Genomic DNA, 24909 nt, shown 5'->3' with positions numbered 1-24909 from the left:
CAGAAGTAACAGAAGAGAGTAAGAAACAAGCAAACACATGCAAACTCTCAAAAAAAATGGAAATTGGTCATAAGCTCTAGAAGAACTCAAAAGGAATTCAAGAACCAATTAAAGATAGAAGTAGGGGGGAGCTCAGTGGACTGAAAGCCAGGCCTAAAGACAGGAGGTCCTGGGTTCAAATCTGGCCTCAGACACTTCCCAACTGTGTGACTCTGGGCAAGTCACTTAACCCCCATTGCCTAGCCCTTACCACTCTTCTGCCTTGGAACCAATACATAGTATTGATTCTGAGATGGAAGGTAGATGTTAAAAAAAAAAAAGATGGAAGAAAATTGGGGAAAAGAAATGAAAGTAATACAAAAAGAAAATAACAACTTAAAAGACAAAATTGCCCAAATGGAAAAAGAGGCACAGAACTCAAATGAGATAATAAGCAAATTGGAAACCAGAATTGACCTGCTGGTAGCCATGAAAAGCAGAATGGACCAAACCAAAAAGAAAAATCAAAAGATCGTAGCTGAAAATCAGTCTTTAAAGACTAGAATTGGACAAATAGAAGTTAATGATCTCATGAGACAGCAAAAAATAATAATGCAAAATCAAAAGAATGAAAAGATAGAAGGAAACATGAAATATCTCTCTGAAAAAGAGAAATGTAGATGATGAAGGATATGGACCTTTATGATTTATTTCTTCATGTATAGAGAAAAGCCTGCCTCAATTTCCCTTCTGACCAATACGAGGACCATAAAAGGTTCAAATTGTATGAATCATTTCCTTTTCTAATCTTCAGTTTTCTCATTTGTAAAAATCCTCAGATTTTCAAAACTGCAAAGGATGCACTAGATGTTCCCAAAGTTTCTTTCTGCTGGCATATTCTGACTATAATTCTAATTACTTAACCTTCATGAGGCTAGTCAGAAGGGGCTATTTGCTTCTTTACCAGCTACATATGGATTTCTCCATTAGTTTTTGTTCAGCCCTTCTTATGTTCAAAATTAATACTGATGTATTAAAAATATGGACCCTGGCCTCTATGAATGTATATCTTATGGCAGAGATAATACAGCTATTAAAGGAAAAAATATCTTATCAAATTATCTCTGATTAGAAGCAATAATCTCAAGCACATGGAAAAAGGAAAAAAAAACCCTATGTTCAGATAGTTGCATCAACCTGCTGCCCTCTTCCCTAAACTTCCTGTTTCCCCACCCTCTTCACACAAAAGGAATCTGTCCTTTTGCTTGTCATATTCTCCCTGATAATTCTCTGAATAATAATTCTCTGAAATTAAGAATGAGAACCCCAAAGGCCCTCTCCTTAGATGGCAATTTATGAAGGATTGATTATTTATGACTTTCTAGTGGAAGGAACAATTCAACAACCAAAGAAGATAGACTTCTAACTCTGACACTACCCCTGTGACCCTGGGCAAATTCTTGATCTCCCATACACCACAGTCTACTCAACAGTAAAATAGAGTTGAATAAGATGGTATTGTTCTGAGACCCTTTTAGCTCTGGAATTCTCTCTTAGTGTTCTGACCAACCAGTTGAACTAGTGTAACAACCCTAAGTTTTACCTTCAGGTTTTACATATTTATTACCAGAAACAGACCATCAAAAATTTGAGATTAGCCATGTAGTGTTTTAAGATTACTTTAGCCCAACCAAACTGCAAAGAAATGTATGAAATTTAAAAATGAGATGTCTTCTGCCAAGGTTTTCCACTTACTTTGATTCCTTGATCAGATCTTTCAAAGAAAAAATTAAACATCTCTCTCAATTACTTAGGATATATCCCCTCAGGTTAAAAGAAGCCTGGGATCTGAACTATAAATTAAAAAAACTAGAAAGACCTCTGAGTGTATCATGTTCAACTCTCATTTTACAAATAAGGAAATTCAGCTCCAAGAGTTTAAGTGACTTATAAATAGTAAAATCACAGGTGGATTTGAATGCAGAACCTTGCAATGCCAGGGCCATTGTTCTTTCAACCCAACCTCAATCCAAACTCAGTGGAATGTTGCAGATACAGAAGGATATGGGAAAAGACCATAACATAACCTTGACAATAACAAGTCAAATTCTGAAACTGCTATTAGTATGAATTAAAAACTAGATAATAAGTCTAATAAGATGGACAGAACTTTGAAATATGACTCCATTCTTCCTTTAGACAACATTCAGCTTCTTCCTTTAGAGAAGATAAACTATATCTGTGTGACCCTGAGCCCCAAACTCTACAAACTTTGCAAAATGAGGAGGATGAATGAAATACCCTCTCATGTACTTCACAATTCTAATTTTATGATCATATATCTGATACCATGATTAGGCTGGTAAAGGCAAAGGCCAAGAGTGCTGCTGAAAAAAGCAGAGCAAGAATCATTTGGACCCACCCATAGCAGTTACCTTTGCACTGGCCCATGTTTGAGTGATCAGTATCTGGACCACCAAGCACCTGTGAAACCCTCTGCCAGTCAGCATTATCTTCTGAATTTTGAATCATGCCACACACATTTTCCAGTTCAAAATCACACGAGTCCATAAAGGTTTTGGAAGAAGCTATGGAAGGCAAAAAACACTGAATGACTTTCTAATCAAGAGTGAATTCTTATTCTATTTTTTAGTTCATTGGAAATCAAATTTAGGATGAAGAAAGGCATTGAAAGGGTAAAACAGCCCAGCAAGTATTGGGTAGTGAGTGCCTGGAGCAGCTCTGATTAATGTTAACCCATATAGTCAAAACAGAAAAGAGTCCCATAGCTAGGTAGAGCTGCCTTAACTTGAAGCTGTTTATTAAAACATGGGTTGAATTGGGGCATACTTCCTCTTATCCTCAAATTACTGAGCTAGCTGAGCAATAGCCCAGCTTCTTTCATCCCTAGAAATCTATTCATTTTATTGTTATCCAGTAAGTACTGTCTGAAATCCTGTCTGCAAATGGCTTTTGCTATGTCAGCTGGATGTTCCTGGCCCTGTAGTAGTCCTTCAGAAACCTGTGTGATAGAAATTGATGCCAAATTTACATTCACAAGGACATATATAAATCCACATCCCACAAAGGACAAGATGTGTTTACAGATCAGAAATATCTGTTTATGAGATTACAATTATGTCTACATTGTAGCTACATAGTGTTTAAGGCAGTCAGTGTGATGACTTTCGAGAGTTAGTTTTGGAATCAGGAGTATCTGTGGTCAAGTCCTGCTTCTGATACAAGGTTTGTGTCAGTCAGTAGATCAAGTGGTACTGATTGCTATTAAGCACTTCCTAGATGCCAGGCACAGTGCTAAGAGCAGGTATCACAAAGAAAGGGTGGGGGGAAGCAATCCTTGATCTCAAGTCTAATGGGAATTACTCTAGGCAAAATCATTTAGCTTCTCTGTACCCAAGACAGGGGTCTAGAACTATAAATTATAGACTTTGAACTTCATTGACAGAGAGACATTTCTCACCGGGAAGGCATTCCCTCTGCCAATGAAATCTCATTCTAGTAATAGTGATCCAATTATAACTCACAAGTGCTTCTTTGTAATTTATAGTCTTTCTCACAATAAACCTGTAGGGTTGCTCATACAAATATTTTTCAGGGGAGGAAACTGATGTAAGTGACTTCCCAAGGTGACATAACTAATAAATATCAGAGACAGCACTTGTTTCTTAGTTTTCTGATTTTCAAGCCCACTACCCTAACCTGCCTATGCAGATTTAATTCCCCCATCTTCATTCTGACTAAACTTTTCCTAATTGCAAGAACCAAACAGGCTGAAACTTTTCCCCACTAAGATGGAGAATATTGCCATGGTTCCCTAGAGACCAGGATACTTACAGCAGTTGTAGAGTCGGTTCAATTTTTCAAGGTCATATGCACTGAAATCCATTCGTTGTCCAATCACATCCAAAAAATCTGGGATTCTGGTCACAATTGTTGGTTCTGTTCCATTTTGGAAGGCAGTTTTGCTATAGTGCATCACAGATGTGTAGTCATAAGGAACATTCAGAGAGTCTGATTCCTTATCATCATAAGTATTAAAATTGTGCTCTTTCCCTAAAATAATAAAATAAATAAAATAAGCTATATAAATAACATAAAATATTTAAAGCTTAAAATGTATGAAGCATAGATTATCCTCTAGCAAATGCCAGCTATCTGTGAACAATAGTTTCTTACACAGTTCAGTTTGGTTCATGTTTCTGATTTCATCAGTATGAGATGCCACCCATGAGGAAACTTCCCCATCAATGTAGCTCAACAACATTTAGGTGTAACTTTTGGCCTTAGAAAATTACTTGGATGCACTGAGAAACTCAATGACTAACCCCTCAAACACAGAGCTAATCTTGAATTCAGGTCTTCTGGACTCACAGGACCATCCACTACACTGAGTTCCACTATTTACTTGACTGTATCTATCTGTTACAAAGTAGGGCTTTGATTGGAATTCCTCAAAGACTTTCTTTCCTTTTTCTAGTGCTTATCACAGTGCCTGGCACATAACAGATGATCAATAAATGTTTAATGATTGACTGAAGTATTGTGGAGGTGATAAAAGTTGTGAGGAAGTATTGAGAATGATGCCAAAAATAAAGAAGAAAGAAAAGAACATCACAGAAGAGAGGAGAAGGAAATTTAGAAAGGGACACAAACAGGAAGGGCAGAATTTTTATTACTATGTTAAATAGAATACCCACTCAAAAAAAATAAACAAATCTTACAATGTTACACTGAAAATTAAGGTAAGTTCAGAGACAATGATCTGAGCATGATCAATTTATTAGTTAAGCTAGCAGTAATCAATAAATTGGATCAAGATCTCTCTCCATGGCCAAAGATCTTGAGATAAGACACACCAGAAATAATATAGATTGGGTGAGTTCAGAACTGGGCAAATGAGGAAAACCATATGATTAGTTAAGTACATAGCACCATGGGGATAAGGACAACATGATTGGTTATTTTTAAGAGGACTAAAACACATGGGGCTAGCTTTCATCCCTCTCTGATAATCAAGGAATATTAAATATTTTATAGGACACATAAGGAAAGATCCTTTTCAACATATCTGAATTAGCAGATTCCCTGGCACCTGGAAGAGTTTGTTAGAAAGAGAAGAATGTTGGAATAATGGACTTTTGTGAATGATAAGTTACTAAATCAGAGGAAAAGCTGATTCAGGGATGGAGAAATATAGACTGAACAATTTAAATGGGGAAATAATACAGGAAATGATCAGTTATGGAATAGCATCAATTATTAAATTATGTAGAATAATTTTAATTTCCCTAACATAGTAGATTTGTAATTTCTTTTTTATTTGTAATATTTTTATTCTTTTTATATATGATGTAATGTGTAACATAACAATGATATAATAAATATGATTTTTATTAATACATAATAAATTATAATAAATATGCCTATCCAAGAAAAACAAATTCATGATAGATTCATGGTTTCATTTACAATCCTCTTTTTCTGTCCATTGAATAAAAAACTGTTCATGTCTCTTGGTGACTGTCAAGTTTATCATAAAAATCTATTTAAAAATAAAAATAAAGTGTGTGCCATCAATACATTCTGAGATTAAATAACTATCATCTATATTGTACTTTATAATTACAGAGTACTTTTCAATACATTAGATCATTTGATCCCAAATAGCCTAATGGTATACTTTATATAATACATATGCCCATTTCATGAATGAGGAGACTAAAATTCAATAAGGTTAAATAACTGTCAGAGATCACAGAATTGGAGGGTTGGAAGGGACCTCAGTGACCATCTAGTTCAACCCATTGGAGATCATTTAGCCATGAAGCAGAAGAGTTGGTGGGTAGGGGTGGTGTAGACCCAAGATGATAGGAAAGGTACAGGGACCCATCTGATTTCTACCAAATTACCCTCCAAAAAGCGATGATATAATTTTTTGAAATGAATTCTGGAGCAACATAACCCACAAAAAGACTAAGTGAAGAAATTCTTCAGCCTAAAACAATTTAGAATGCTAGCACAAGGGATCTAGTGTACTAGGATAGAGGTGGGGCTTAGCATGTCAGGGCAGGTCCCACCAAGGCAACAGGGCTTAGGCACAACTGAAGCAGCAGTAGAGACTTCCAGAACTCTCAGCCACAGATGGTAAGAGGGGGTCAGCCAACTGCTTAAAATTAAATATTCATCTCACTGGGAATATTATTTAGAGTCCTTGTCTTGTTCTCTGTTACTGAGTGGACCAATTCCTCTTGCCAGCTGGGCAAGAAAGGCAAGAAGATTGCCATACAAGATCTACTTATTAAGTTATTTACTTAGTTAATATTTACATTGTATGTAATATCATTATAATACAAAATATATATAATAGTTATATTGTATGTATACAATATGTTAAACTAAACATTGTATCAAGATACAATCTATATATGGCAGCATGGAACAGTGGAAAATGCCATAATTGTTTTCTAATTTTGACTCTGTCATTGGCTAGTTGACTGTATGTTCCTGAATATATCTATTAAACTTTTTGAGATTCACTTTTTCCATCTCTCCACACAGCTGCCCAATTTTTTTGACCACATCTCTCATCTTCAGTCTCTCACTGTCTACTGACTATTTCTCTGCAATCTACAAATATATCTACATCTCACTCTCACTTGATTTAACTATCCTAACTAGTTTCTACACCTCTCCTATATCAACTACATCTATCCTTCCTTTTGTCATTAAGTTCTTATAAGCTCTATCTCCACTTGCTCTCCTCTCACTCTCTTCTTAATTCTCTACAGTCAGGATCATTCAAATTACTCTCCCCAAAGTTATCAGTGATCTCTTAATTTCTAAATCTAATGTTTTTTTCTTAATCTTCATCCTTTGACACAACCAATAAAACTATCAAAAAATTATTTCATAGAACTAGAAAAAATAATAACAAATTTCACCTGAAATACCAAAAGGTCAAGAAAATCTAGGAAATTAGTGAAAAGAAACTGAAAGAAGATTGCCTAGCCATTCCAGACACCAAACTGTATTCTAAACCAATAATCATCAAAAAATTTAATATTGTCTAAGAAATTAAGTGGTGGATCAAAGGAATAGATTAGGTAGTGAATATATAATAATAAATAGCCATACCAATCTAATGTTTGATAAACCCAAATAACCAAGCTTTTGGGAAAAGAATTTACTATTTGACAAAAACTGCTGGGAAACCTCAAAAATAATATGGCAGAAGCCACATCATACACCAAGATAAAATCAAAATGGATACAAGATATAGAAATAAAAGGTGATACTATAATCAATTTAAGGGACCATAGAATAATCTATCAGCTTTAAGGATAAAGAAAGAACCTATGATCAAACAAGACAGAGAACATTAGGAAATGTAAATTTAATCATTTTGATTACATTAAATTTAAAAACATCTTTTGTACACAAAAATAAAAACCAATGCAACCAAGATTAGAAGGGAAATAGCAAACTGGGGAAAATTTTTTTATAGCAATACTCTCTGACAAAGGCCTCATTGCTCAACTTCATTGCTGAACTTCATAAAAATACAAATCATTCCCCAGTTGATAAATGGTGAAAGGAAATGAATAAGCAATTCTCAGATAAAGAAATTAAGTTACCTATAGTCATATGAAAAATGTTCCAAATGACCAATGACTAGAGAAATTAAAATTAAAATAATTCTGAGGTACCGCCTCATACTTATAGAATTGGCTAATATTACAAAAAAGGAAAGTGATAAACGTTGGAGAGGATATGGAAAAACTGGGACATACACTGTTGGTGGAGCTGTTAACTAATACAACCATTCTGGAGAGTAATTTGGAACCACAACCAAAGGGCCATAAAACTGTACATATTCTTTAAGCCAGTAATATCACTAATAGGTCTACATCCCAAAGAGATCAAAGATAGAGGAAAGGAACTATATGTACAAAAATATTTATAGCAGTTCTTTTTATGGTAGCAAAGAATTGGAAATAGCAAAGAAGGGATATCCATCAATTCAGGAATGGCTGAACAAGTTGTAGAATATGACTGTAATGGAATCCTATTGTACCATAAGAAATTATGAATAGGATGATTTCAGACAAACCTGGAAAGACTTATATGAACTGATACAAATTGAAGTGAGCAGAATCAGGAGAACATTGTACACAGCAATATCAATATTGACCAATGACCAACCTAAATGATTTAACTATTATTAACAATGCAAAGTTATTATTTAACCTTTTATTTAATTATTTGACTATTAATTAACAATGCAGTAACAACCTCAAACAATCCCAAGAGACTCATGATAAAAAAAAAAAGACTTTCCTGGGGGCAGCTGGGTATCTCAGTGGGTTGAGAGCCAAGCCTAGAGATGAGAGGTCCTGGGTTCAAATGTGTGTGACCTTGGGCAAGTCACTTAACTCCCATTGCCTATCCCTTACCACTCTTCTGCCTTGGAACCAATACACAATATTGATTCCAAGATGGAAGGTTAGGGTTTACAAAAAAATAAAATTAAAAAGACTATCCTTCACCAAAAAGGAACTAATGGAGTCTGAATACAGATCAAAGTATTCCATTTTTCATTTTCTTTCCTGCATGAAAGTTTTATTGAATGTGACAACTATCTTCTTTCACAACAATGCAAATATGGAAATATGTATTGCATGATAACACATGTATAAAATATCATATTGCTTGCCACCTCAGATAGTAGGGAGAAGAGGGAGAGAGGGAGAGAATTTGAATGACAAAATGTCAGAAAACTAATGTTATACAATTAGGGAAAAAATATAATTAAAAATATCTCGATCATGCTCTTCCTCTTTATACTCTCACCTTTCTAGGATTTCATGGTATTCAATCTGACTTTTCCTTCTTAGTGTCCTTTTCTGAACCATCAACTAAATAATGATCAACAAAGGAATGACCATGGCTCCCTGGTCTTCTCCCTGTGTAATATCTTGCTTAGTGATCTTATCAGCTCATATGGGTTCAATAATCACTATATAATTCATTAAACAGATGATACCTATATCTATTTATCCAGGTTCCTATGACCAATTGATTAAATATAAAATCCTTTGTTTGGCTTTTTAAATTCTTCATAATCTGACTTTTTCCTACTTGATGATCCAGGGTCAATGGTTTTCTTGACATACCTTGACTATGACCCTTCATCTCCTATCCTCGGGCCTTTTTCCTGGTTCTGCTCCATGCTTACTTAGAATGTTCTCTCTCCTTATCTCAACCTCCTGGCTTCCCAGGCTGCCATCAAGATTCAGCTCAAATCTTACCTTCTATAGTTGACCTTTCTCCTTCATTTATTGCTAGTATCTTCTCTTTGAGAGTTCTTCCCATTTATACCATATATATCTTGAATAGAAATAGGTATTTACATGTTGTCTCCCCCATTAGAATGTGAGCTCCTTGAGGGCAGGGAACACTTTTTTGTCTTTTTTTTACAAAAGCTAGTTATTTGCACAATATTGGCATATAATAAATGTTTACCAAGTTTGTTGAACCACTAATAACCTAAAGGAGACACATCCACTTGTCTCTAGTGCTAAACTTTCTTACACAAAAAGTAAAAAAGGAGACCATACCTTCCTGAATTCTGTCCTTCATTATGATAACATAGTCATCTCGATCTGAACGGGACTGCTCATGCCAGAATCCCAGGGCATGGAGGAACTCATGTTGCACTGTTGCAATTCTGTCACAATTGGTTCCTATGGAAAGTGCCTGTTTGCCAACGTGTCTGTTTCCTACTGAAGAATAGCACCTAAACACAGAGCACAAGGTGGTAAGATGACGGGCATTAAACACATCAGTGACAAATCTACTAAAGATGATACTAAGAGGCATGATTAGTTGGCATTGTTAGGAACTAATGATTTGCCCTCAAATAGTTCATAGACAAACAGATTAACAAAACAACCAGAGATGGGCCAGAGATAGCAATAACCTGTAAAGCTCTCCATTTGAAAGGAACAAGTGGAGAGGACCCCCACAAGAAAGTCCAAGAGGGGTTAGAAACCAATGGTGTAGACCTGGGGAGTAAATGGCAGTGGTATGTACAGAGTCTATATGGTACCAAAGTCCCAAAGTTCCTGACATTCAGTCCTGAAGTTGAGAAGAAGGCTATAAAGACCCAGTGCTATGAACCTCAAAGATCAAGGAGAGCAAAGAACAGCTGGATGACTCACTAGCTTGAGAGCCAGGCCTAAAGATGGAAAGTCCTGGGTTCAAATATGGCCTCAACTATTTCCTAGCTGTGTGACCTTGGACAAGTCACTCTACCCCCATTGCCTAGTCCTTGCTACTCTTCTTCCTTGGAACCAATACACAGTATTAATTCTAAGACAAATGGTAAGAGTCTCTAAAAAATAAAAAAATAAAAAAAGATCAAAAAGGGTTAGTGTAAACATGCTACCTGGAGTGGAGGTGAGCATGGGAACTAAAATGATTAAGCAAGATGGACTATCCCAAACAAAACCAGAGCATGGGGTAAAGTATGTCCCTGGCACAAAGTCCTAAATCAGGAACTAAGACTAGAGAAACAAATAAAGAAAAGAAAAAAGATACAAACTACTATAAAAGTATAATCGCTCCAGAGACATCCCAAAATCCACACTACAAGGAGAGATTCAACAACTGCAAGGAGAGATTCAAAGGGGAAAAAAAGCATTTCCTACAAAGACCATATTAATACCTAGAAGAAATGAAACAAGATGAATAATCAGATGAAAGCTTTGAAGGAAAGAAAGTAGAGTAAAAGGTAGAGTAAAAGAATAAATAACTTAAAAGGAAAAAGTAGTAAACTTTATATATAGAACAACTTGAAATTAGAATAGACCAAACAGAAGTCCATACTATCATAAAACATCAAGAAAAAAAATAGAGTAAAATCAAAACATTTTTAAAAGAGAAAAAAAGTGAGATCTCTGCTATTTTGAAAAAAAAACTGCTCACATTACCTACTGACAGCAAAAACCAGACTCAATGTATAGAGGCAGCATAGGCTTTTTTTTGTCATGGATAAGGTATGGATTTATTTTGATTAACTATGCTTATTTGTTGCAAAGAGGAGATATTTTCTGATTTAAATTGGGAGCAGAGAAGGAGACTAGTAATAATAATGCCACCTAAAAAAGAATGAAAAGATTAGAAAAGAAAAAAGGAACTAATTAAACTTTTTAATGTAAAATTTTTAAGTAGAAAACAAGAAGGAAATTCACAAAGAAACACAAACAGGGAGGTTTTGAATGTAAAATAGTAATTTAATATATTTTTCTAGAAAATCAAGCAATATGAAATTTGTGATACAATCTTTAAAATACCTAAAAACAATTATTCTGCCCCATAACCACCACTAATATTTTCTAATTTAAATTAAACATTCCCAGGTTCTTTAACCAATCTTCATATTGCTCACTATTAAATTTCATCTTGTAGAGTAATGCCCAAATTTAACTCAAAAAGAGATAGGTTCAAATCTATCTCTAACTCTTAATAGTTGTATAACCCTGAGTAAGTTGTTTAACATCTATGTTGGAGGAGAGCATTTCCCTTTTATCTATGTAAATTATCTCATTAGATGAGTTCTTTTGGGATCCTGATTCTGTCATCCAATGCCTTTAACTATGCTCAGAATGTACAACTATTATGCTTGAGAATTTTACTTTTGCTTTTTCCCATGGCCCACATAATTTACTAATTTCATCTTTCAGTAGGTAGAGTAAATGACTAGAGAAAATTGCTCTTCTGGGCCTTGATAGTAGAAAGTGGCAACAATATTTTAAAAAATCAATAAAAACATTTCTATAAGAGTGCAGGAGGCTCTAACACACATGCAAGGTAATGTATGTTTTGAGTTGAGACAGTAGCCCCTCTATATTGAAAGTTCACATTTAGGATGGACTAGAGACTTGAAACGAAATATCGTGTCTTCTTAGTTCATTGTCAATAAATTTGCCATATAAGCCTTTTCATCATATGTATCTTTTCCTTAGTGATGGAGGTAGAGGTGGAAGAATAAGAGGTTGGAATGATTCCCCCCAGCCCTCAGTTTGACAAAAACACCGCTGTTCACTTCTGCTTTTTCATTTTTTTTCATTTTTGCTTTCCATCTTAGAATCAATTGATTCTAAGGCAGAATAGCAATAAGAGCCAGGCAATGGGTATTAAGTGGTTTGCCCAGGGTCACACAGCTAGAGAGTGTCTGAGATCTGATTTGAACCCAGAACCTCCTGCACCCCAGCCTGATTCTCTATCCACAAAACCACTTAGCTGTCTCCTCACCTCAGCTTTTTAGGAATTATCTTATTAGAATTAAATGGTGTCAAATAAGAATAAAAATGAAAAAATACTTGTAAGAATTACTAGGATGATTGAAGTTCATAACAATCTGAGTTTTTCAGAAAATACAAAGTATGGCATAGGGGTCAGATGCAGAAAAGAAAAAGAGAAAATGAAACTTCATTTCCTCCTTTGCTTCATTTTTCTCTATCAGGGATATGAATATTTGGAATGAAGAGAATAGGACAAAAATGGGTTTCTAAAAATTAAGTTCTTAAGATAAGCAAGCATATTATGTAAGATCACTCAGAGCAACAAAAGATTTTGCTGGAGTACCCAAGAGATGGGAACTACCTTGGAGAAACTGTGGTAAATCAGAAAAGGTACCACCGGACTAGAGATAAACCAATGTCCTCCCCTCTTCAAAGGAATAGAGGATAGATGAGTAAAACTACAAACCAATGAACTAAACATCCAGATCAACAATTGAATACAGTTCTAGAATTAATTATTAAACATGTAGTTTGAGAGAACTTGGGGAAATTATGATGACTATGAACCAATTGTGTTTATTACAAATAAGAAATATTATAATAAACTCCAGGGCAGCTGGGTGGCTCAGTGGATTGAAAGTCAGGACTAGAGACGGGAGGTCCTCAGTTAAAACCTGGCCTCAGACACTTCCTAATTGTGTGACCCTGGGCAAGTCACTTAACCCCCATTGCCTAGTCCTTACCACTCTTCTGCCTTGGAGCCACGGAAGGTAAGAGTTTAAAAATAAATAAATAAAAATAAACTCATTTCTTTTTTGACCAGACTACTCTATTTTTCCAGCTGCAGCTCTGATTGGTTTGAACTTCAATACCCATGATGCCCCCATGCAGGGTACCTCTTGGTGGCTCACTCCCACACCCCTTTCCAACTTCCTTTTGAGTTGTGTCTTCTCTCTTCAATTGTAAGATCCTTGAAGGCAAGAACTATCTTTCTTTTTCTTATTTATATCTCCAGAACTTAGTGTAGTACCTGGCAAATAGTCAGTACTTAATAAATGTTTATTGAATTAAATGTTTATTGACTGGTTGCTCAGGAAAATGCCATAACTTTAGTTTCCTGAATTTCATGAAGTCATTTAACAAAGTCTCTCTATGTATGACAGTAGCAGAGGGATAGAGACTAGACTTATGACTTCATTTACCAAAGGAACTCAAGAAACTCTCTCCATCAATTGTGAATCTTGAAATTTCTCAGACTTGTGAATGTTAAAAATTTCCACATTGGGGAATTCTCAATTGGAACAATTCCCTACTGGGAACATTCCACATTTGACAGTGAGAACTCTACTTGGATCAGAAATGGGAGGACCTCTACTCCACCCATACTTAAGACTGCTTTAGGGGAGAAAACTCCTTGCTAAACAATGAAAGTGCTTAAACCCATACTTATAATGAGGCAAAAAGTTCTTTAAGCCATGCCTATTTTTAGAAGAAATACAATGGGGTGCTAAGTACCTATTAAAGGTCAGGCAACTTGTAAACTTGCCAGGAGCAAAGAGGTGAAAACTTATTCAGAAGTTTTTCTGGTTCAAACTTACTAAAGGGATTAGTTGACCCAGCAGTGAATTCAGAATGGGCTGTCCCTTGGAAAACGTCTACTGTGATTGGTAGATGGAAGAACTTACGGGAGGTGACATAGGCGAAAACCCCCTATATAAGAAAAAGCAGAATCTCTTGAAGCACAATCCTTTTGAGGAAGAGCTCTTATGAAAATCCTTTTGGAGAATTTTTTGAAGATCTCTGGAGAAGGGAAGCTCTTGGAGGACAATCTCTAAGGAAGTCTCGCTGGAGCTCCTCTGAGGGGACTCTGTCCCTCTGGAGGCTCTTGAGAGAGGCCCTTTGAAACAGTCTCTGGCTGGAAGGCTCTTTGAGGAGGACTCTGGCTGGAACTCTCTCTGAGGAGACTCTGTCACTAGAATCCTTGCTTAGACAGACCTTGTGGTGAGTGATAAAAGACTGACTGACTGATCTCTCTCTCTCTCTTAAGACTCAGGTCTAGACCATGTTGGCTTAAGGCCCTTCATATTTATTTCCTTTTTCTCTCTTTCTCTCTTTTCTTTAATTCCTCATTGTATTATTAATTAAATTCTCTATAAAACCCAGTTGACTTGGGTATATTCATAATTGGGAATATTTCCCTGGCGACCACCTTATATTTGATTTAAAACAAGACACTGTAGTGAAAACATATTTCCTGCGGTCACAATTTACTCACCCACTCTTATATCTACTACAATTTATATCTTCCACTATTTTAACTCTTACAGTTTATGGCAGACAACTATTTTAAATATAACACAATATAGAGAGAAACAGAGGCCATTAAACCTTACATAAGGATTTCTGGGTACAGACTGACTTACAAAAGCACATATTAACAAAATCTATGTCTTATTGAATTTTGATTTATTTTATTATATATTTTCCAGTTACATTTTAATCTAGTTCAGACTGCACTGGAGATGGCCACTTCTGATCTAGAACACTCAGAAGTTAAATAACTTGCCCAGGGTCACACAGCCAAATGCAAGACTTGAACCCAGGTCTTCCTGGCCTCTAGGTCAGTTCTGTAGCCACTAAATCACACTGACTCTTATGGACAAATTATGGATCAATTCAATTCAAAAAACAATTACTGAATTTAATTGAGGAAAGAGGCTTGATTATGGTTATAAGGTTTGGAATTAGTTGAATGACAAGACCTAAGAATGCTAATAATGAAATGATATTAGGGTGGGTTCTGTCTCCATCACCTTTGATCACCTTTGATGATTACCATGTCTAACACTGTGCTTTGCACATAGAAGTTGATTAATAAATGGACAAAGCAGAATACAATAAACATCAATAGCAGCCAAAGACATATGTGGAAAAGAAAGGAGAGAAAATTCCTTTTCTTCTTTGCTTATTGATAACATGGGGGAGGGGGTGGCAGCTGGGTAGCTCAGTGGATTGAGAGCCAGGCCTAGAGATGGGAAGTGCTAGGTTCAAATCTGGCCTCAGACACTTCCCAGCTGTGTGACCCTGGGCAAGTCACTTGACCCCCATTGCCTAGCCCTTACCACTCTTCTGCAGTATTGACTCCAAGACGGAAGGTAAGGGTTTAAAAAAAAAAAGGAAAAGAAAACATGGGTGATTGGGGTTGTAGTTATGGGAGATAAGTGTATAATAATCCTCAAAGTTGTTTTTGCTTTTGTTTTTTTAACAAGATCTGGGCCATCTCCTCCCACCCCGTCTTCCTATGCCACTTTCCAGGCATGAACCAAACAATTTTTGTTTTTTCAGTAGTGTCTAACTCTTCATAATCCCAATTGGGGTTTTCTTGGCAAAGATCCTGAAGTGGTTTTCCATTTCCTTCCCCAGCTCATTTTACAGATGAGGAAACTGAGGCAAATAGGGTTGAATGGCTTGTCCAGAGCCACATAGCTAAATAAGCATCTGAGGTCTAATGTAATTCGGGAAGATAAGTCTTCATGATTAGAGGCCCAGCACCATCCACGGGGGCCCCCTCTCTGCCCAAGCTAATCACAGAAGGCACATAAAAATAAAGGGCGTAGGGGTAATTGCTTTAATTTATGACATGCTAAAGTTTTCAGGAAATTCTTAGAATGTCAGATCTTTCTCTTACCCATTTCCTTTGAACACTGAAATATAGTTGTCCTCGCCCTCCCATGGCTTAAAGTCGATGCAGGTTTTTAAACGGTACCGTTCAAATGCATGCAATATAACACCCTTAGCATTGATTTCTGAAGAGAAAGAGGAGACAAAAACAGTGCCGATTAACCACCAGTAGGATCAAGGATTTAGAGCTGAACTTTACCCCGTGCTAAAATCTGACTCTCAGATAATAGATGTATAACCCAATGGAATTGCTTGTCAATTCCAGGGGGAGGGATGGGGGAAGGAAGAGAGGAAAGGGGAGGAAGACAGCATGAATCATGTAACTATGGTAAAAAAAAATTTAAGAATTAAAAAAAATTTTAACTCTGACTCTCAAAGGCTACCAATGGCCAAATTCACAAGTCCTGTTTCAGGTCTCATATTTCCTGGACTCTGCAGCTTTTGACCCTATAACTGGCTCTCCCTTCCTCATAATTTCTCTTCCTTTGGCTTCAGAGATTCCATGTTCTCCTAGTTCTCCTCCTGCCTCTCTAACCTCACCTTTCCTGTCTTCTTTACTCGTTCCTGACCCTCATCCTAAGCCTTTAACATAAGTCCTCCTCAAAGTTGGTCCTCTCCTCTTTCTCCACGGCTTCATCTTCTGCCTCTGTGCAGACGAATCCTTCATCATCAGCAGAACTCGCATTTCTCTATGTGCCCGGCACTTCGCAAATACTATCTCATTTGACGCTCACAACATCTTTGAAAGGTTAGGAGAGAAATAAAAACAAAAGCTTTTTTCTCTTCCAACAAAAAGGGATCTGAACTCAAGGGCACCTACAGGCTGGAGACTGAAGGAATCCAGAGTCTCGAATAGAGGGGTGAAGGGAGAAGAACTCTAGCCAAAATTCAATACCTACCCAGACTATCTTCAAGGACATAAGGGATTGTGTGAGGCCACCTATATTCATCACCAATAATGGAATTCCTGTCTCTCTGAAAAGAAAAATAAAAGCAGGATGTGCTTATTCAGAGGTGAGGCAGCAACCTGGGAACAGATGGGTGTTTGTTGCAGCGAAAAAGGCGGTTTAGGAATCTCCCAAACACCGGGAGAAACAAATCATTGGCACATGGACGAATGTTGTTTTTCAACAATTTAGTAAGAAAGAGGTCAGGAGGAGAATAATGCATCCGTAGCACTGATTTGGAACAGGACAGTATGAAAAAGAGGCACACAAAGCTTATGTCTAGCAATGACTATGGCAGAAATTCAATCGCCATTGGCAGAAAGGCTGTAATGAGGCTCTTGTACTCAGATTAGCTAAATAATTATCTGAAAATTAGAGCAAAAGCTCATTAATTTGAACTGTACTGTTGCAGACTTAGTGATAATTCAGCTATATGCAGGGTTAAAGTCTACCACTGCATTGTGAAGATGGAGTTTGCTAAAACTCAATCCTTCAAAAAATGAATAAATAAATAAATAAATAAAAGATATTTTTTACAGTGTTAAGTCAATAAACTGTTTTTAAATATTCCTAAAACAGGTGTTATGACTATACCTGTTTTCATTAAACAATGTGCCAATTACTGATTGGCTAACTTATTCCTACCTACTTATTAGATGGATCTGGTAGGATCTCTATGAAGCAATAATTTATGTTTAATTTTTGTTATTGTAGAGCACAAAATCCTAGAGTAGAGAAATTTTCATTTTTGTTTTTGTATCCCCAATTCCTTAATTAATAAATGATTTTTGATTGACAGACTGATTATTGAAATTAATAAACCAAAATCTTTCAAAGTATTTTCATATTTAGAATTTTTTTCATCGAGCTAATCTTTCTTCAATTAATCTGAATTAGTATGGTTTTATAGAATAATCAAAACCTTCCAGGTTGACAATCTGGTATAAGCATGTCAAGCTTATATATAATTATAATGACCAAGAAGCTTGGTCCTGGAAAAGAGATGAAAAAAAATGTACTTCTCTTTCCCTCCTTGTATAGGTTGAAGCGCTATGGATTTGAAATATGGTATACACTATCAAACTCAATTTATGTGTTGGTTAGTTTTTCTGAATTGCTTTTTCCTCTCTCTTTTTGATTCTTTGTTCCAGGAATGGGCAGGAGAGAAAGAAAGGGATGTGTTTGGAAATAAAAGCAATGTAAAAATTCATGATATCCATGAAAAAAAATCTTTTTAAACTACTCAACAGGGTCCACCTACATATGGTTAATGATGATGGTCTTGGAACTAATTTACACCAAATCATGGCAAAGAAAATATAATTATGTTAATGTGAATCAAGTCATTTTTTCCAGTGTGCCTCATTAAATGATTCCCAGTGATTCAATGCCGCCTCCATTGGTTAGGGTTTACATACCCTTGCATCTTTAAATCAGCTTCAGAGAGGCAATATTTTAGCTTGCATTGGTCATTGATATCATTGTATCATGCCAACTCACCCCATCAAGATAGATGTCTCCCTCAAAAAGGTTCTGTCCCAAAGCTAAATAGCAAGACAAGACGTGATATTAGTGAGTGGGTAGAACCCCACACTAGCAAGTGGAATTATCAAAAGAAAGGAATCCACAAACCTTCATTAATGTCGAATATATCCTGTTCCTTGCCACCATCTACATCTATTACTGAAAAGACAAAAAAAGTAGGAGAGCAAGGTTAACCTTGATATGTATTTAGGAGAACAGAAAATCTTTAGGTCCCTTCACCATGAAAAATGTAGCTCATCCTACTAGGGTCACTTCATGCAATCTGTTTTCCTATTTGCCTTGAGCATTGACTGACTTTAAGAATAAATCAATAGAGTTGATAATAAATGACTCCCTCTGTGCAAGATGGAAGGCAGACGTGGAAGAGGCTTCATTTACATAGGCAGGCTGCACTGAATTGGAACCAAATTAGAACCAAATGCTGCAGGCTGATGCAGTCAGCCTTGACTTGTCCATATGTGGCCACTTCAATATACACTGAAGCTTTTCGTAAATGACACAGACCAAAGCTTCCAAGTTAAGCCTGAATTCCCTTCTAAGTTCCTAGGCAACAGAAACCATGACTGCCCATATGACTCTATGTGAATAAAGCTGAATGGGAGGGGAATGTAATATTTGGTCCATCTAATTTGACAGATTGCATATTTCCAGCTGTAATTTTTTTTTTCTTTTTGTGGAGAGGTGAGGTTTGACCAATATAACAGTGTATCCAGCTCACTTACTATTTAGAACAAAACAAGAAAGTCTACTATTATGATATACAAGACTTGCCAACAATTTCAAGAGGTGGTATTGCTTAGTGGATAGAGCCCTGGTCTTGAAATTAGCTGTGTGACTTAAGACAAGATTGTTAACCTCTTTAAGCCTCAGATTTTTCATCTGTAAAATAGGGATAATAAAAGCATCTACCTAACAAGTAGATCTAATAATAATATCTAATTTATAGGTAGCTATTAGACTTTTATTAATAATATTATTATTTGAAACAATAATATTAAATGAGATATGTATAAATATAAATGAGATATGTATAAATTATTAACACAGTGTCTGGCACATAGTAGGTACTACATAAATGCTTATTTCCTTCTTCTTCCCTTTATTTCATAAGATTATTGAGCATTAGATAACATGTGAAGTTTCACAATTAAAATGCTATATAAATGCAATTTGTTGTTATTACTAACACTCAATGTTGTGATCCAAGCACCATTCACAACAAAGTGCTTTACATATTTTGTCTTACTTGAGTCTCCTTGGAGGTAGATGCAAATATTCTCATTTTACAGATAAGGAAGTTGAGGTAGAAAAAAAAGTTAAGTGACTTGCCCTAAGTCACACAGATAGGATATATGTGATAAAGGATTTTAACTCAAATCTTCCTGACTCCAAATCCAGTTCTTTGCCCCTTGTACCATCCAGCAGCCACACCCATACACAAAATCATGAATCATTAGAGGTATCAAAGAAGAATACAAGTCAACAGATGACTCACCAAATGCTCCTGGGATTGACTAGGGAATAAAAAAAAAAAGATTATCATGATATATGATTTATCAGTGCTTTTCTTGGTCTTACTATATGATACAATAATAAAAGTATTTATTTGTTACCTTACTTGTATTGACTCTTTACCCAAAGAAAATTAACAATCATGAAATTTGAGCATCTGAACCAAGTTTTTACTTGGATGACTATCTGTCATTTTTTTAAAAGTTTTTTAAATAATGAAGTACATTAACAAACCATTGGTGGAGCTATGACTTGATCTAGCCTTTAGAGAAAGTAATTTGGGATGATATGAAGTAAGCCATGAAAATGTCAATATCCTTGTTCCCAGAGATCCCACTTCTAGACAGAAAACTCAAGGAGATCAATGAAAAAATAAAGGCCCTCACAACATATATTAAAATATTTATAGCAGTATTTTTGTAATACCAAAGAATAAGAAACATCGACTCCCATACATTAGAAAATGGTTAACCAAGTTGTAGCATAGAAATGGAATGGAATGTTACTGTGCTTTAAGAAATTTTGAATATGATGTCTACAGGGATATATGGGATATGTAAGAGGAACAAAGAAAACAACATTTATAAAGACTATAACAATGTAAAAAATAATAAAAGCAAAAGCATTTGAAACTGAATGCTGTGAAATTAAAATGACCAGCCTTGGCCTCAAAGAAGTGATATGAAAAAGCATTCACATTCTTTCTTTACAGAGATGAGGGACTATGGGTGTAGAAAACTTCATAGAGCGGGGGCAGCTGGGTGGCTCAGTGGATTGAGAGTTAGGCCTAGAGACGGGAGGTCCTGGGTTAAAATCTGGCCTCAGCCACTTCCTAGCTGTGTGACCCTGGGCAAGTCACTTGACCCCCATTGCCTAGCCCTTACCACTCTTCTGCCTTGGAGCCAATACATAATATTGACTCCAAGATGGAAGGTAAGGATTTAAAATAAAAAAATAATAATAAAAAAAGAAAAAAAAGAAAACTTCATAGAACATCAAAAAATTTTGATGTGTCATTTGATGTTGCTAAATTGCTCTTTTCTTTTTTTCTCATAGTTTTTCTTTGTTCTAAAAGGGGGAAATACATTGAGAAATACAAAATACATAAAAAAGAGAGAGCAATAAAATATATTTTTATTTGGGAGGCAAAGAAATCAAAACTAACTTTATAAATTTAAAAAAAAATCCTATCAGGTCCAAATGAGGGAACAATAAGGGAGGTGATGGCACCATTTTCATCTGCCTTTTGACTCCATTTGGAATCTAGTTTGTGGCAAACATCTTAGGAAGGACATTGACAGCCTGGAAATTTTCCAGAAGATGGTGAACAGAATAGTGAAATGCCTGGAGATGAATTTATCTAAAAATTGAGTGAAAGAAATGGAAACGATTAATATGAGGGATATTTGAGGTGTCATGAAAGAAAGCTCACCTTGAAATATTTGAAGGCTTATCATATGTAATTCAATTTTTACTTATTCTGCTTGACCCCAGAAGCAGAGATATAAGCAATAAGGGGAAACTGCAAAGAAGCATCTTTCTGGTACGTATGTCAGACTTCCAAAAATCAGAGCTGTCCAAAAATAGAGTAGACTACTTGAAGAAGTGTTAAATTTCTGTTGTTCTTGTTGTTAAACCTTTACCTTCCATCTAAGAATCAATACTGAGTACTATTTTCAAGGCAGAATAGCAGTAAGGACTAAGCAATTGGGCTTAAATGACTTGTCCAGGGACACAGCTAGGAAGTGTAGGAGATCGGATTTGAACCCAGGACCTCCTGCCTCTAGGCCTGTCCACTGAGCCACCTAGCTGCCTCTAGGAAGTATTTTTAAATAGGTTTATGTAAGACTAAACAGCTACATTCCCCAAACAGAAATACAATGATGAAAGAAGATTACACGTGAAGTCAGAAGGCTTGGTACACTGCTACGTTGTCTCTTACCTTCTCTGAAGCTATTTTCTGATTTGTGAAACTGGAATAATAATACTAGATCTACCACAAGATCTTTGTAGAACTCAAACAAAATAAGGTATGTGAAAGAGTTTTGTAATCACTAAGGCACTAAACACACATAACAAAGAAATTCACTGCTCTTTTGAAAAGTATGCTATGTATAAAAGTAATGAATACATCAAAACCCACTGCTCAAAATGCTTTAGTCATTTTTCTCCTGTCTTTTGTTTTTTTTTTAGACAAACAGCTCATTTTTAAAAAATAAATTAGTATGTTTCAGAGCAAAATGAAATTTCTGAAAACAGGCTGAAAATGCCAAGGCTTAAAGCTCAGGCTGGTTTCACAACAGACAAAAATCAAATTAACTGAGAAGATGTTTTGAGCATTAATTTTACCATAAGTCAGGTTTTTAAAAATGATTTTTAAGAGTCCATCCACTATTACCCCTTTCTGCAATTCATTCTAATCTCTTCCTCTTAATCTTGGTGTTCCCAACTGTAAAGTTCTCTAACCAAAAATTTTAAATAACCAGGATACTAAAATAAATAAATAAATACAATATCCATGAATACCTATAAAAAAAAGATTTTTAAAAATGTTGTGGATTAGACTTCTTTCCTGGAGCAGGAAATGTTCATGGTGCCAGATAATGGCAAGGAGGAATACAGATGAGGAGGTAGAGAGCTTGTGTAAACTTCACATTTTCCTACTTGGGAACATGTGTCCTCCCCACTCCCCACTCAGTAGAACAAAGTCCCTGAGGGAAGGAACTATTTAGCTTCAGACTCCCCAGTGGCTAATGCAGGTTATTATTATGCATTTTTTAAAATCCTTACCTTCCATCCTGGAGTCTATACTGTGTATTGGCTCCAAGGCAGAATAGTGGTAAGGGCTAGGCAATGGGGGTCAAGTGACTTGCCCAGGGTCACACAGCTGGGAAGTGTCTGAGGTCAGATTTGAACCTAGGACCTCCCATCTCTAGGCCTGACTCTCAATCCACTGAGCCACCCAGCTGTCCCCTTATTATGCATTTGTTGTTGTTGCTGTTCAGTCATTTTCAGCTGTCTCTGATTCTTCATGAACCTATTTGGGGTTTTCTTGAGAAAGATATTATAGTTGTTTATCATTTCCTTCTCTAGCTCGATTTATAGATAAGGAAACTGAGGCAAATATAGTTAAGTGACTTGCCATGGGTCATATGGCTGGTAAGTAGCTGAGGCCAAATTTGAATGCAGGAAGGTGTCTTCCTAACTTCAGGTCTAGTTTTTTTTTTATCTTCTGTGCCTGTATTTTACATAGTAGGAACGTAATAAACATTTGTTCAATTGAATTAACCTTATAGGCACAGAGTTTTTAAGGGATGAGCAGCAAAGATGGCTCTATTATCCCCACCTATTTTATATTCCTTATCCATCTGCTTTTCATTCCCTCACATTGCCTTCTTGCTCACATTCTTTTACTTTCTCTCACCTTCAAATTTCCGCCCTGTCCTTCCCTAAGCCCAGCATCCTTCAAAGAAAACTTTCTTGCTGGTACCTTGTGGCTCACTCTTCATGTGATCCAAGAAAGCAAGAAGAGCAATGACTTCACTGAGTAAAAAAGGGGAGCATCCCAAAATTAGTGGAAGGGGTAGCAGCTGGACTACTCTTGAGGGATGACAAAAACCACTGCCATGATGGCATTTCAGCCTTAGTGATGAAAGCAGACCAAATCCATTACAGAGAAAGAAAGAAGGTAGGAACACAAGAATAGCTGGGTGGAATTAAGTGCTGAGTGGCTGCTCTTGGTATCTCGATATCAGCTGTCAAGAAGAATAGACCACCCAGATACCTACTCAGAAACCCCTTTCTAGATAGCCTAACCCTGACCACAAATCAAAACCAAATCTATCAGGGCCTGGAAAACACTGGGTCACAATTAGCTTGACCTTGAAGCAATCCCAGTCAGTTGTTGAGTTGTCCCAAAATAGCAAATTGCTTATATATCAGTCTACTTCTTTGGTTCATATGACCACGATATGTGATACAAAATCATTGTAAACCATGGCTTTTCTGAGCAGAAGAAATAACCTGGCAGTTTCACATTAATGGTATAAAATGGTTGTTTGTTACATTTGACACTAACAAGTTGGCTCTCCCATTAAGAATGTGTTTATGTAGAAATACACAATCACACAAATACACATTGCAATATATATTGAGTAGTGGGTCTTAAGGCATTCATTACTTTTAGATACAGCATTTCTTTTAAAAGAGAGGCAAATTTTTTCTTATGTTTGTACTGTGCTATACCTTCATATAAGCAAATACACTGGAATGCCAATCTTTTTGGCATTAAAAAGGAATGCCCTTTTTAAATGACTACAGAATTTTAATTCCTGCTTATGATCATAAAGAGATCCATTATTCTCAATTCTAGAGTGACAGGTTTTAGACTGTGAGTTCCACTTGTTAAATTGGCTGCCATTTTAAATTTGTAACTACAAACTTCTTGACAACCCTTTGAAATATAATTTGGTGCTTTGGCTTTGCTGGTAGAGGATATCTCTTTACCTGTATAAGTTTGAGCTAAAGCTTGAGAAATGAGAATCAGAAAAGAATTCTTACTCTGTTGAGCCCTTCCCAGCCCCTTGCACTAAGGATGAGCTTATAACTCAAATGATGTTTAAAAAACGTCTGTGTCATCAGCCAATACCAGAAAATGAACTAAAACAATTTTTCCTTTTTTGTATGTTACCAAAAGCTAGTTTTGAAAGAGTGGAGCAACAACAAAAACAACCAACTATATCAAAGTTTCTTGGCCCCTTATTCCTCTCCCTTAAATCCCTTCCTATTTCTCAGTCCCTGCAATCACCCAATCTAGCCCAAACAGTGAATTTTCCCTGCTTGCCCTGAAAAAGCATTCATTTCATTAGCCATGCCTGATTCACATGAAAGAAAACCAATGACTAAACAAGTTTTAGTGG

The 24909-nt window shown here is 36.1% G+C and overlaps 1 protein-coding gene across 1 annotated transcript in view; it reads right to left on the bottom strand.

Moving 5' to 3' along the window:
- Window positions 1-24909, bottom strand: part of MEP1B (meprin A subunit beta) — a 65977-nt gene that overhangs the window by 17666 nt on the left and 23402 nt on the right. Inside the window, exons 2-8 of the mRNA XM_056821068.1 lie at window positions 18566-18616; window positions 18434-18477; window positions 16886-16961; window positions 15994-16111; window positions 9618-9796; window positions 3835-4053; window positions 2415-2567 (exon numbers count right to left, since the gene is read on the bottom strand). Of these exons, the coding sequence (XP_056677046.1) occupies window positions 2415-2567; window positions 3835-4053; window positions 9618-9796; window positions 15994-16111; window positions 16886-16961; window positions 18434-18477; window positions 18566-18616 (840 nt within the window). The remainder of the gene's footprint in view (window positions 1-2414; window positions 2568-3834; window positions 4054-9617; window positions 9797-15993; window positions 16112-16885; window positions 16962-18433; window positions 18478-18565; window positions 18617-24909) is intronic.

This window comes from Monodelphis domestica, chromosome 3, assembly GCF_027887165.1.
Source record: "Monodelphis domestica isolate mMonDom1 chromosome 3, mMonDom1.pri, whole genome shotgun sequence".
Classification (NCBI taxonomy): Eukaryota; Metazoa; Chordata; class Mammalia; order Didelphimorphia; family Didelphidae; genus Monodelphis; species Monodelphis domestica.
The sequence above is the reverse complement of the archived record's forward strand: the minus strand, read 5'-3'. Positions and strand labels throughout refer to the sequence as shown.